General features: G+C 39.9%; 1 protein-coding gene across 1 annotated transcript; it reads right to left on the bottom strand.

The window, feature by feature from the left end:
• Window positions 1-20: 20 nt before the first annotated feature.
• Window positions 21-6,925, bottom strand: p4htmb (prolyl 4-hydroxylase, transmembrane b). Its single transcript, XM_006783311.3, has 9 exons — window positions 6,001-6,925; window positions 5,835-5,916; window positions 4,610-4,800; window positions 4,397-4,493; window positions 3,044-3,206; window positions 2,782-2,967; window positions 2,445-2,535; window positions 2,150-2,273; window positions 21-842 (listed from the first exon to the last, which is right to left on the bottom strand). The coding sequence occupies exons 1-9, from the start codon at window positions 6,337-6,339 to the stop codon at window positions 619-621; spliced, it is 1,497 nt and encodes a 498-aa protein (XP_006783374.1). The 5' UTR covers window positions 6,340-6,925; the 3' UTR covers window positions 21-618.
• Window positions 6,926-12,374: the final 5,449 nt, after the last annotated feature.

The following is a 12,374-nucleotide window of genomic DNA, read 5'->3' as shown; positions in this document are numbered from 1 at the left end:
TTTTCATACAGTTTTTTTTATTTAACTTATATAAAAGAAAGACTAGTGTTCAAGACAGAAGAGCTCACTTTATTTTATTCAATGTGGGAGAGTGAGAGTGCATTCAAAAATAAATACATAATAAATAAAATGAAATCTGGAAGATATCTTGTGCATTTCATGTATTGTGCATTCCACATGGAAAAGGTACCGATGAATTCAAGGGAGAAAAACAAAGGCAACATGCATCACACTGACAGTGTGTGAGCCTATTTTTTGGTAATGGCAGCAATAAGAAGGTAGAACACTGAAAGGTTTTTGTTTTCAGTTTTCAAGTGCAATTGTTGCACATCTGTCGCATGCAAAGAAAAGCTTTTAAAATTGCAACTGCTTGACTGTGTTTCTAGTGCAATACTTCTAACACACGAGGTTTTGGTAGATAAAAATAACAGGATAGCAATATCCAAGCAAAAAAATATAACAACAAAACATCTCTTTACTGTTGCATAAACCCACTGTTACCTCATTCCCTGAATAAATCTTGTCCCTACATACTGGCCACAAGGGGTGTTACCAAAAACATTGTGCACAGGACTGAGGAAGGCTGGGATTTCTTATTTGTATTATTTGGCAGATAAGCTACAAGTCTTGATGGATGCTAGGACTCTGTATTCCTGTGTTCATAGTCAGATCTTCATCGTCATCTCCTTCCTCTTCTGGCTGTTGTAACACCAACTGCTGGTAGCGAACCTGCCTCTGGTAATCCGGATCAATGTTGATCCATTTATTGGCAACCCACTTAGTGCCATGGGTGACCATACAACCTCCATGCAGAGCGTATTCGTCCTGTTCCCCCACCCAACCTAATAAGAAAAAATGTGTTTTTTTTCCTTTGACTAAAAACATCCTTTAACTATTTTAATTTAAAAATCAAATTTACATTAACATACTGACACTTTGGTGGCAACCAGAGCATTTTGCAGTTCAGATTAGAAGTATTTATCACTGTATTAACATGAATATTTAACTCTACGTTATTAGGCTCCAAAACAACAGTTCTAATATTTTCTTGATCTCATTTAACTTTTAATTGCGTAAACAATTTGATCAACTATCAGGACTGTACAGATGTCCATTATTTTTTCATCTACTTCTACCTATTGACACCAAAGTCAAAGTCAACTGTGGTAAAGACATTCATGAATCCCTGACACTGTATCTACTGTATTCTTCACTTTGATCTAACATCACCATGAGATATATGTCTCCAATATATGTTTCTATGACAACAAACCAACCAATCATATACCAGAGTTAACCATCAGTATCAACAGCCTCTATTCACTGTTTAGTCTCAAACGTTTGCATGCAAATCCAACATTGTAAACATGTTAACACTGTTGGTATGCACTAATTTCCAAGAAATACTGAGTCTATGTAAGCTCTTAGGATGGATTTTTAGGCTTATTCAACACTTACTAAGATTATGAATTTCTTTTCATAGAAAAAAAAGCAAATTACACATCGAGACTCATTCGCTAATGTGCACAGAAACTTTTTCACCCTGCACAAAATTACTGGATTCACAAATGTGTGCACTGTCCAATTTTTTTCACATCACATGCAAATGTTTGGGAATTTGAATCAATTTAAATCAACAGTCCAGTGGAATCTGCATCCTATGTGTATATTACAAATTTCCCTTTATATGGAAACATGTTTATCTTGACGTGAGTAGGTGAAAGCGGGACAATGCTGTAAGATAGAAGCTTGCACTAAGGCAAAAAAGAAGCTTGGACATCAAAGTTAAGGAAAAATATTAATTTGATTACTTAATCAATCATTATTAGTAGGGTAGTAGTAAAAATAGTAAGTAGTAGTATTTTTAAGATGTATATTTAAATTCTGCGAGAACAGATCATTGTCATTTGTTATTATTATGGTCTGAGCCATTTCTAAATTTGTTCAGAGAGCAGAAAACAAAATCAGGTACAAAAACTACAAATTTATGTACCTGCACTGTTTATGAATGAGGTCATTCATAACCATTGTATTTGAATGTTGGTACACAATCTGTGTACTGGAAATACGTAATGAAAATAATACGCAGTTTGGTTTGCTGCATTTTCTTTTTGCTTTTTTACTGGAAATTTGTCTTTCATTTACCCACCTCTTCCATCAGAAAGGTAGTTGTACCAGAAAACAGCGGTCCCTTTGGTCGGCTTCACCCTCAGATTACTTTTGTCACAATTCCTTCTGGTGTCCAAAAGATCCACGTCATTGTGTATGAGAGACTGAAACACATGTTCAAAATCAGTCACATAGCTTGCCTGATGTCATACTCGTGCAGTTGCTGACATATGTGTGAGTCGCCACAGTTATGAAACACATGCGCAGAACGTACACAATACGTTTGCAGGACACTTTGCACACATTTCCTGACCATTTTCCTGACTATTACGCACCACTTCATCATAGGTCCTGTTGTCTGCCACTGGGAATGCGGTCTCCCCGCCCCCATCAACAGAATTCAGGTAGAAGAGAACTGTGATGTACCTAAGTGTGCAACACAGATTTAAATTGACACACACATGTATAGTGCAAGCAAACAGCACACAAACACACACACAAACAACAAGCGTGCACAATTTTTTGCAAGATAATGTTGAGTCACACAAACTAGCATGCCAGCTGTCACAATGGAGCAACAGTGAGTAGTTCAGTAATGATGTCAGACAGATGAATTCATATGTGAACAAACGTGGATATATTTGTTAAGAAGTGCTGCTTCTAGGTTCTCACCTGCAAGACGTTTCAAAAGGAGTAGAAGCATTTGCAGCAAGGCGTGTGTGTGTACAGGCTGTTTCAGGGTAGACCGGGCCACTGTCGTGGTGGGCATGGTAATGTCCCCCCTCCTCATAGCGAACCACCTGAAGAGGTTCACTAAGATCCACTAATGTGGGTGGGAGTCGAGTGAGGCGAATCACCCTTTGACAAGTGAAAGGAAATGTTTTAAATAAATGTAAGCACAGGATGAATACCAGTAACGGTTTGTCTTTCTTACCTCTCTTTGATGTCTTGGAGGACCTGGTGTGCTCCTTTACCCTGGTACAACCACGTGTGTCTGCTGTTTCTCACCAGCTGACTCCTTTTCACCCCGCGCTGCAACAGGAAGCGCTGGAAAGCATCGTTGCTCAGAAGCCTGAACTCTTCTAGACTCAGCAAACCTACCCAAAGTATGAGGATGTACAGTCATATGAACATTTTCAGAGTTCTATGAGTTCTAGCTCGTAGAACATCCTGCAACAGCAATAACTTGAAGCAAATGTTTTCTGCAGTGTCTCACATTGTTGCGGCAGAATTCTCTACACTCTTCTTAGTAATGTAGCTTCAGTTAACTGAGGTTTGTTGGAACTTGTTGCAACTTTTGCACAGCTCTCCTGAGGCCTCTGTTACCTCCAGACCCTCTGAACTTTGACTGAACGATTACAAGATCTTAATTCTTTTCTTTAACAGCCGTCCTTTTGTAGATTTGTTGGTGTAAGTGAGATCATTGTCCTGTTGCATGACTCAGTATCAGCCAAGCTTTAGCTTTGGACAGATGGCCTCACATTAACACACCTGTCATGGTTCATGGGTCGATGACCCACTGTGTTGAGCTTTGTGGGTTTAGTGAAGTGGTTTATGTTCTAGTTCTTATGCATTTTTCTATTACAGTTCCTTGGTTGATGTTAGTCCCTTTTGTGATCCCTGTCTCCCGAGTCATGTCCCTGTCTCCGGTCCCCGTGTTCTGTCTCCATGTCTGTTTGCATTCCCTGTCTTGTCTAGTTAATACAGCTGTAGTGTGGCTCTGTGTGCTTTCCCCTTTCCTGTTCCCATGTTTCTCTCTCTACGTTCCATCCCTTTGTCTCCTCAGTCCCATGGTCAAGTTCACAAGTTCCCCATCACATCACTTAATCAACACCTCTGACTGGCAGCACTTTTCTGCTAGTTACACTCTTTAATTCCTCTTTAACTCTCTTTTATGTTTAAATAGAGCTCAATATTTGATTAAGATTCTTATCACATCATTGTTACTAGCATGGACATATAGCACTGAAACTTGCTTGAAAACATTGTACTGGAAAAGAAATTAAATGTATAGCAGAAGATAAGTACGTTTAGTTGCCACCTAAAATCTTTTCAAAATTATCCACAAATACATTGTTTTTGTAAGGAGGTAATTACTGTGGCCCTGAGAGCTCAAAAGCACTGCAGCCTATAAAAATAACAGCAAATCATGTGAAGGGCTGCACTGAGACACGTGAGATAAAGATGCAAGGTGAAGTAAATTCTCAATGGAAAATCAGAATACACATTACCTTGCATCTTTTTTACAAGGTCTTGGTGGAAATGATTAATTAAGTTAATTTCTTACCATTGCCATCCTTGTCGGCTTTGAGCCCAGCATAAATTTCTCGCAGATTCTCTGGTGTGAGCCAGATGCCATCTCTCACTCGAGAATGAGTCAGTATCTGGAGGAGTCATAGTGTTTAAGATGGAATGAGTTAGAGACCTCTGAAGCAAAAAGTAACAAAAAAAATACTTCAGGTTGCGCACTATGCCTCTCAGTCCACAAACTGACATACACCTCATGGAGCTGCAATTGTCCATCCTGGTTGATATCTAGAAGGTTAAAGATCTCCTCTGGGCTGAGATTGAGCTCCCTGGCCAGCTCCTCCTGACCATCTTGTACCATTAACTGGCTCTCCATTAGACCCTTCAGCTGGGCAAGCTGCATCACCACACGGCACTCATCCTCAGACAGAAAACCCGGGATCTCTGCAGAAACACAAAAAGTAAGAAACACTACGGAGGAAATTAAGACAGCATTATCTGTCTGATTCTTCATCTTCTCTTTTTAAACTAATGGGGTAGCTTAGAAAGTGTGGTAGGAAGGGTCATCTACCAATTGGTTAAGAAGGTCAGTCAGAAGGTTGGTGGATGGAGCCCCATAATTCAAAGAATCCTTGAACAAGAACCCTGAATTTCCTGCATTAAATAGTAGTATGTACATGAATGTTAGAAAACGGTGGTTAGGTATAGATAAAAGCACTGTATGAGTGTGAATGTGATTGGGTGAATGAGACCGGTAAAAGAAAAACACTTTGAGTCCTCAAATTGAGTAGAATGATGCCATACACGTACCACTCTATAATGTCAGGCTACATTCCTCAGGCTAGAATTTAACCAGTTGTTGACTGATTTAAAAGATGGACTTGTTGACTTTTGGAAATTCTGAATATTGCGTCTCACATTTTCAAAATTTACTTGATTAAGGAAAAAAACATAACTATCAGACTAATTTAAATTTCAAATATTGTCAAACCAAAGTTCAACCTACAGAAAATCTTCTTATATCAACCTTGAGACAGCTCTTTAAAATCTGCAGGAAATCGCATTACTTATAAAAACAAAACAAAACGTGAATAGATCAGGAAGCAATCCAAATGACTACAGGCCTACATTTCACCCACTTCATAATACTTGTAAAGCATTCTCACTGCATGCTGTGCGCTGATGCATTATGTTTTTCAGGTACAGATGCATTTCTGCCCTTTACCCAGTCAGCTGTGAGACCCTAATTGCATCCCATGTGCAATGGACCGACTTTGAATAGAGTAGTTGCCTTAGGACTTACTTGCCTATTTTATGAAGTCCTGGATGTAGCACAATACTCAGCCCAGTCTGGGTTATGTTAAGGTAAAGTAGCCAAGTGTAAGCTGCAGCACTTCTTTTTTTATTCCCCTTTTGGGCATCTGAGGCAGATCTTCGTTTTTATTTTCTTTTAGCTACGTGGCTGTGCAGCCTCTTACCAAAAAGAAGCGGTTTCAGGCTCAAAGTCCTCATCTCGTGAAGTCTCCCTGACACCAGTGACACCTTCTGGACATGTCCCACCTGAAAGGGAAATCAAAGGCGTGTGAGAGAATGACAGAAGGAGCGATGCATCATCATCATCCTCAAGTACTCACCCTAACTCACCCTTATTCCCTCTATCCGTGGCAGAGAAATATCGCGCTGAAGCTCGTCTTTCGATGGCGGACGTCGCGACTCGGGGCGCTGGTGGCCGCTGCTGGGAGCATCACGACTTCGGCTCGCGTCTTCCTGCCCACTGTTGTAGTGCACGTAGAAAAGCAGCGCGATCACGTTAATGATGTAAACATGAAAAAACACCATCACTACCACAAAGTAGGAGCGGGAGCACACGCTGCTCTTGTGGCAGGAAAGGCGCTCGCACGGCTGACGAAGCGGCAAGGTCGCGCTCCCGGACGGAGACGTGTCCTCAGCAGCAGCATCTTGGGTTTCCTGGTTGTCAGTCATCTTGGCTGGAGGAGTTGTTGGGTCCTCGGCAGCCAAGGTCCATCTGTTTAATCAGGCGACGAGATAAACCTTTTATGTGTCCCCAGAAGTAGCAGATGTGCCGAGTGACAGATGTCTAGTTTGATTACATTTAAAAAGAGAGAAAATCCCTAAAGAGCTCCAGTTTTCTTTTTTCTTCCCCTGGAGAAAATTAACCAAAATCCTTGCGCATTTTGGGAAAAAAAAAGATGCCTGATTTTTCGCGGCGAAAATACAGCTCCTCTTTTCTGAGCCTAGAAGTCAGCTATGAGCGGAATTGTGTATGTTTTATTGTGCAGATAGCGGCGCTGCAGCCTCGGACAGTCTTGTTTACACTGCAGCAGTTCCAGTCAGCAAAGCGCACTGCGCATCCCAAAGCACTGCGAAACTCATCTCACACACACGGTCCGTAAAGCTGACCCCGCATCGACTGAAACCGACGAAATCCGTCAACAACAAAAAAGAAAAAAAATCAGCTTTATTTCGACTGCAAATAAGAAATCTGCGATCTTATTTACACGCCGTAACAGCAACTCCCCGCTGACAGCAACAGCATGTGCAGTGTGCAATGCTGACCTCTGGCGACCTCCGGCAATAACACGTCCCCGTCTTTAAGATCTCCACACAGTCCGGGGCAGGGCCTCTGCTTACAAAAGGTCCAGCGTTTATTTGCTCGTCTCAATATGTTAGGTGGCTAAATGTTGAATGTATTGTAATGGTTTTAATAAAGTTTTGTTTTGAATGGACTGTCATTTATCCTAAACCTGGATGTCTGATCAAGCAATCATCCCAACTTCATTGGGATAAGATGCTCAGTTTTCCAAAAAATAATTAAGTAAATAAATAAGTAATACAAACATTTACTGAACATCCTAATAATTAATGTATTGAATGAATGGATATTTAGCTTTTGTACTTATGCCAACTAGTCACTTCCTGCTGCCATCTTTGTTTGGTTCAAAGAGCTACAAACTGGAGAGCAGGTAAGTTTGTCTTTATTGTGCACCCAGCTCAGTATTTCTGCTCCAGGTTAATAGAGAGGTTTTCAAAGTTTCATACGAAGTTTTACAAATAAAAAAATGAAAAAAAACCAACTTTGTTTGGGGCAATGGGTGTGATATGTATCGAAGCTTGTTTCCCCACTAACCCCCCCTACTGCTAACCGTAACTCAAAATTTCCAGTTATTTTCGTATTAACTGAAAATAACTGGATAACTGGATAAGGATCGCATTTTTTTAGTGGCGGAAACACGCTTTCATACATGGGTGTAGGGATGGAGGACATGCAGAGGGTTGGTGTAACAGAGGAGGATGCTACTGAGTGACCCTTAAACAGAGCGAAGAAGAAGAAAAAAATGCTTGCAGTAGTAAAAGTAGTTTTATTTTGAAGTAGCAGTAGGCCCATCATTTGAAAACAGTTTTGAAAGTATAGTACTTTGATTCAAAATACTGACTACTAAGGCAGTAAAATGGGATAATTTCTTTTCTCATGGATACAAATGTATATAAGAATCAATGTATGTATAGTACGTATAGAATAGCAGGTTCTGCAGAAAAATTGAAGATTCAATTGTTGTTAGAGGTGAATCGTAGATTATTTTTTATATGTTGTAATTGGTTATTTGTAGTCTAATATATGTATTACGTTTTGCCATCTACTATATTTGACTCTTATATTTGATGTTTAATACAGATAACAATGTCATTCAGAAATAGGTCACTTGTAGGTAATTATCCTCAGGACTTCATTCTGACATGCCTCCAAAAATGATGGAAAGAGCTTTCATGTGCTGAGACTGTAATAGATATTAGGTACTATGAGCATGAGAGTGTTGCTATGATAGCTTGGAAGGTATTCAGTTCAGTTCAGTTATATAGTGCTTAATTCCCACAACAGTTGCCTCAAAGCCTTTATATTAGAATGTATATATATATATATATAAAACAATGAGACAATCCCTTATAAGCAAGCACTTGGTGACAGTAGGAAGGTGTTACGGATTCAAATATTGGGAATGGATACAGGAGGAAAACCAAAATAACCACACTGGTCCGGCCGGGTCAAGTCAAACGATGATTTAATGAACACACGCGTGGGAGATGGACACCATACACAGACAGCATCAGATCTCAAAATGGTGGAGCCTTGATCAAACTCTTATAGCCTCTAGTGGCCCCCACCTAATCATCAGAGCCTAAACATTCTTTCTCACACAGCGCCTAAGCTACGACCTTGGCTCCCTGTTTATCTGCTCCTGATGAAATGGGGCAGTATGCTCTGTTCTCTTCTAATCAGACAAATGAGACGATGACTTTCTGTGAACAGTATTTCTTATACTCAGCAGTATAATGCATCATAAAACAATATCATTCATTCACAATAAATCAACAGTCTAATGTAATGCAAATCAGTTTACCAAATGTAATAATTATCACCTTCTTCTAGTTCAGGAGCATAATGCAAACTGAAACTACATAATAATTCACAATCTTTAATTAGGGGTCTAACATGGCATAAAATAATATCATAATCCCACAATTCCCCCTGATGAGCTCTTTAGACATAAAGAGCTCACTTACACCCTGCAATCCAGTGTTGCCGGGTTCATTTCTCCTTACTCCTGAGGCCTTTTGTCCCCCTGTTGGGTGAACCATATGTGAGATGACCTCTGTGTTTGCGCAGTTCAGATGCAAGAAAAACTTTTATTACAACAACAATAGTAGGTACAGATGATACTCCCATCACTCCCCAGTTCTCCCACAGCTTTATTTCAGTGCTACCTTATACCCTCCAAACGTACTCAGACTAGAACCTCTGTCCGAGGAGCTTTTAACCTTTATTTTATTGCTGTAGGCACCAGTGTCTTCCAGTCGGGTATCCTCTGCTCTTGTTTCCTTCAACCTCAGGGGTTAGACAACCCTTCAGTCGTTGCACAGATCAGGGGATTATTCTGCCCCGATTTCAAACAATGATCTGTGTATTCTGGGATCACAGCTGTGTTCCCCAGGAAAAGGAACAGAAAGGTGTTCTCCTTATGACCAACAGCCTCTCGAACGTCGTTGGTGTGGTGTTCCTGGATTTCCGTCAACCCCTTCGTGGTTATTGCTGTGTTTATGGGATCCATCCTTTTTAGGTGACTAACTGGAGCCCAAAATGCCATGACACTTGAACCCCGTTGATGTTTCAGCAGTCACCGTGTCTGTCTCTGCTGCCAAGGATCCTCGTATATCTGTGACCTCGTCTGGTGTCTGTTCCTTTCTCTGTAAGAGACAGAAAACCAAAACACCTCTCTTCCTAGCTCTAACAATCTAATGTTGCTGTCTACTGATCTTTTGGTGATTCAGAATTGGTTTAGAACATTCAGAATGTCCCAAGGACTTATCCTAATTTAGTGTATGTGTGTGTAAGCGTGTTTGCATTTAGCCCGCTGCACTCAAGGCATTTCTTACACTTTATCAGTCCGGACTATCGCCGAACTAAGCTTATGACCTTCAAAAGACCGAGTGCCAACTCATTATAAGCACATTTGCAAGATATATATAAAAATGATTAAAACCACTCATTCTAATAAAAGACATAAAAAACAAATTAGCCATTTCTAATTCTAACATGTGTCCATTCAATTAAGCTAGAAACTTAAAAAACAAGGTTAGTGAGCTCATATCTTAGAAAGTATCAGACTTTCTCCTGTCCAGTGTCGTTGCTCCAGTCTTGTTATTCTGTGTTAGGGAATGAAATCAATTTAATTGTCATGTTAGATCTGTTCAACACCTGGCTCCGCCCAGAGCCTGCGTCTTCACAATCGTCTACAAACAAAACCTGTATTATTATGAACTTCACTTCAACATGAACTTGTTGACTACTTTTGACACCTGTAGATACAAGATTAACATGGGGTTATAACAATCACTGTAATACAAATGTTAATATGTCAATAGCTTCAATAAATGTTCAATGCAATGCTTGTTATATGATTCTGATGTAACAATAATGCTGATGCTAAAATAACAGTAAAACACACCCTTTTTATCCCTTACTGACCACAGCAGGGGCCTCTATGTTTTGATTCAGCCATGAATCCAGCTCACCTGATTCATCACTGAGCCCCACCGGCACTGGCATCTGACAGGGTGGTGCTGCATATTCTTCCTTTAATGTCACTATTTTCAATCTGTTAATTAGAGTGCTTAAACATGAAGTAGACTACATCCACTACAAGTCAAGACAACTGTGAATGTGGCCAATTATCAATCTATTACCAATCAATAACAAAAAAAAGCTTTTATTTTATGCATGCTTTTAGTCAACCACTCACCCACAGGATCTCCAATCCCAGAAAATTCTTTCTCCTCATTTAATAAGTCTGTCCTCCTTCCATGCCCTGGTAACTGGTCCATCCAGAGCTGTATCATTATGAAATATACATACAACAAGCCAAACCACACCTTGGTCACACCAACCCTTTTCCGCCCTGAAGATGTCCAACGCCATCTTAGTCTGGACTGTCAAAGGTGATTTTAACGCTGATTGTTCCGACAATCCATTTATAACATTTCCTGGTCAGATTAGCCAATCCCTGCACACTGGAATAAACATAATCAACATGATCAACATTTTTCCTGCGTGTTATTTCACCATCTTATTGATTCCAACGCTCCATCCTTATGTGGTTTGTTGCATTATGTTTATCTAGAACTCCACAATTTTTCATGTTTGGGGTCAAGTTTTAAGAATTTGACCATACGTGAAATTAATGGTGTTATTGTAACATGGTAGACTAGTGTGCCCGTGTTAATTCAGCTCCATATTATTGTGTGAAGTTGCACTGGGTTGGGAGTGGTTTTTTGTGTGTGTGTCACATTTTTGGTTAGCCAATGGCTGGAATGGGGTTGGACTAATTAGAGGCAGGTGTACTTGATTGCACTGATACACTGGTCTACTTATAGCCCACACTGCAAACACTGCTGTGTCATTTTGTCTCTCTGTGCATGTATGTAATGTGATAATCTGATATGTTTGAGATGGATGGGTTTTGCGCTATGAATTTTATACTCAAGGTGTCATTTTGTCTCTCTGTGCAGGCCAGGGCCTATTATATGCCACAGCCTAAAGGCAGCATAGTTGCACAGGTTGGAGTGATCACTGGCTATATGCTTGCAGGGTAGTGGGTCTCCAAGGACAACTTCTACCCCTGTTAAAGGCAACATGTGGAGTGCAACTGGCCGTGTGGCATAGCTGGCTCTGGCCTTGGGACTGTGTGTTTTTATTTGATTCATAAATGGGACACTGGACTGTTTTATCTTTTATCTCTTGATATTTTTAATCACTAAATTATCTTTTAGAATTTTATTGACTGTCATCGTTTTGCCCACGACTGAGACGGTTGGTCAGACCTGAAATCTTTCTTTGGGTGTGTTACATTATCACCCCCATCGGGGCTTACCTTTCCCACTTCTGATGATATTCCTCCCTATTCTTTGCAAGTTCCCCCTTTTTTGTGGCGAGAAACTGTTGGTGTGGTCAAGTGGGCGCTGTAAAAACAAAAGCTCATGACAGAACAGTTATCAGTCATGTACTTCATACAAAATTAGCATATATTGAATTTCATATTGATCCTCTGAGTGTAATGGTACATTTTAATTTTAATTTATCAAAGCTAAACACAATAATTTTTCTTTATTTTGCTCTTGTTCTTGTGCAGCACCACATGCCCCTGTCGGTTCTATCTTACTTTTCTAAATTATTCACTATTTCAATGGAGAACCTAAATGACGTGGACCAAGGTTTGTCATTACATATCTCTATTTTGAATGTGACAAGTCTATCATTCCCCTGTTATTCATACACAGCAAATTCAAAAGTGTTAAATGTTTTGGTATTAGTAGTCTTAGAGTTAATTTTACTCTAAGTAGAGTCACCTTCTTTTAATGTAACTCTGAGGTGTAAAATGATAGTAGTTAAAATCGAGTGTTAAAAATGAGTGTTTCTATTTTAAATCTGGAGGTGTTACAATGGA

This window comes from Neolamprologus brichardi, chromosome 5 (assembly GCF_056152115.1).
Source record: "Neolamprologus brichardi isolate AB-2024 chromosome 5, ASM5615211v1, whole genome shotgun sequence".
NCBI classification, from domain to species: Eukaryota; Metazoa; Chordata; class Actinopteri; order Cichliformes; family Cichlidae; genus Neolamprologus; species Neolamprologus brichardi.
This window is presented reverse-complemented; position numbering and strand designations above follow the sequence as displayed.

Bases quoted from the DNA above. Each gene is read 5' to 3' on its own strand.
- p4htmb (XM_006783311.3), bottom strand. From the start codon at position 6,339: ATGACTGACAACCAGGAAACCCAAGATGCTGCTGCTGAGGACACGTCT. The intron at 5,917-6,000 runs GTGAGTTAGGGT...TTTCCCTTTCAG, and splicing joins CACGGATAGAGGGAATAAGG to GTGGGACATGTCCAGAAGGT. The intron at 2,274-2,444 runs GTGCGTAATAGT...CATGTGTTTCAG, and splicing joins ACAGGACCTATGATGAAGTG to TCTCTCATACACAATGACGT.